General features: G+C 48.6%; 1 protein-coding gene across 1 annotated transcript in view; it reads right to left on the reverse strand.

Annotated features, from left to right (window-relative positions):
* Window positions 1–26: 26 nt before the first annotated feature.
* EIF3L (eukaryotic translation initiation factor 3 subunit L) overlaps window positions 27–1951 on the reverse strand; it is a 31125-nt gene continuing 29200 nt past the window's right edge. Inside the window, 2 exon segments of the mRNA XM_017861260.1 lie at window positions 27–581; window positions 584–811. Coding sequence (XP_017716749.1) covers window positions 112–581; window positions 584–811 — 698 coding nt within the window. The 3' untranslated portion in view covers window positions 27–111.

Below are 1951 nucleotides of genomic sequence, written 5' to 3' on the forward strand. Positions count from 1 at the left end.
TTTTTTTTTTTTTTGTAAACAGAGACAAGGTCTCACTACATTGCCCAGGCTGGTCTTGAACTCCTGGGCTAGAGTGATCCTCCCACCCCAGGCTCCCCTAAAGTACTAGTATTACCAGCGTGAACCACCACGCCTGGCACCTTGTGACAGTACCACAAGGGCAGGAATCTTTGATTTTGTTCCCCGATATACTTTCACGTGCCCACAATAGTGAATGAAAGATAGTGAACACTTAATACAAGACCCCAAGCCCAGGGGACAGCATACCTTATCAATGTAGAAATCAACCTCTGAGGCTGACTGAAATTCACCATCCAGGGCTGAGATGCCGCTGGTCCACACCAGATTCTTCATCTTGTGTTTGAAGACAAGAAGCTGGATCCGGAACTCCTGCTCTGTGAGGTCCAGGAAGCCAGCCAGCTTGGCCACAGGCATGGTGGTGTAGAGCTTGAGGAAGCTGCGGATGGTGGAAAGCTGGGCCTGCTGCTGCACTTCATCAGAAAACACCTTCAGTTGCTGCAGGAAGGGCTCTTTGTGGTAGTTGGGGTGCACATTATCATAGTTGGGCACTACAGACGACAGAACTTGGGTCAGGAGTAACTGAAAAGTTCTTCACAGACTTGTGGGTCACCTTTCTGCATGCGCAGCATCTTGTCCCCATATTTCTCCCGCAGCTGGAGGTGAATGCTCTCATCAATACGCATGGGGTACATAGTGAGGGCAATGGCCAGCAGTGCATGCATCTGCTCATTCTGCTTGTTAATCTGGGAATGGGGTGGAGAGTTGTACCGGGTCAAATAAGATGGACTTCCTGAGGTCCCCACTGTCAACTGGCCTCACCATTCTCTGCACAGATCTTTGACTTACCCAGTTGTCTCATACCAGTCATTGAACTTATCCCACCTCTCTTCCAATCCTCCCTCTAGATCTACTTAACTTCCATCCTAGCTCCAGATCCTCCTTAGCCATCTCCTGGATTCCTTACTGGCACCTCTGCCTTAGTCTCTCCAGTCTGTCCCACACATCACTAGCAGGTCAATCCTTTTACACCAGTTAGGATCGAGTTACCCAAAACCTTTGATGTGACCTTGATGCCGACAGAATATAGACTAAACAGTCATGTGCTGTGCAACAACGTTTCAGTCAACAACTGGCCATGGGCCACATATAGGATGGTGATCCTACAAGATTATAATCCTGTATTTTTACTGTATCTTTTCTGTTCAGATACACAAATACCTTGTGTTACAACCGCCTATCTTATTCAGTACAGTAATATGTTCTAGAAGTTAGTAGCCAAGGAGCCATAGGCTATACCATGTAGCCTGGGTATGTAGTAGGTTTCCCATCTAGGTTTGTGTAAGTACACTCTAGGATGTTCACACAACAAAATCACCAAATGATGCATTTCTCAGAATGTATCTGCAGCATCAAATGACACGGGACTATACTTTACCTGGGTTAATGAAGGTTCTCAGAATCCAATAACCCAATTCCTACTACCTATTTGCCCTCCAGCCAAAACGGTTTATTGTGCTGCTGCATCACCACACTTTCAAGTCTCAACCACTTTGCTCATGCTATTCTCTGCCTAGGAAGCTCCTCCCAATTCTCTGCATGCCTTGAACCCATCCTCCTTCCCACCAATATCCACACCTTATATTAAAACACTTAGAGGGCCGGGCACGGTGGCTCAAGCCTGTAATCCCAGCACTTTGGGAGGCCGAGACGGGCGGATCACGAGGTCAGGAGATGGAGACCATCCTGGCTAACACGGTGAAACCCTGTCCCTACTAAAAAAAATACAAAAAACTAGCCGGGCGAGGTGGCAGGCGCCTGTAGTCCCAGCCACTTGGGAGGCTGAGGCAGGAGAATGGCGTAAACCCGGGAGGCGGAGCTTGCAGTGAGCTGAGGTCCAGCCACTGCACTCCAGCCTGGGCGACAGAGCGAG

This window comes from Rhinopithecus bieti, unplaced genomic scaffold, assembly GCF_001698545.2.
Source record: "Rhinopithecus bieti isolate Rb0 unplaced genomic scaffold, ASM169854v2 scaffold_56975, whole genome shotgun sequence".
Classification (NCBI taxonomy): Eukaryota; Metazoa; Chordata; class Mammalia; order Primates; family Cercopithecidae; genus Rhinopithecus; species Rhinopithecus bieti.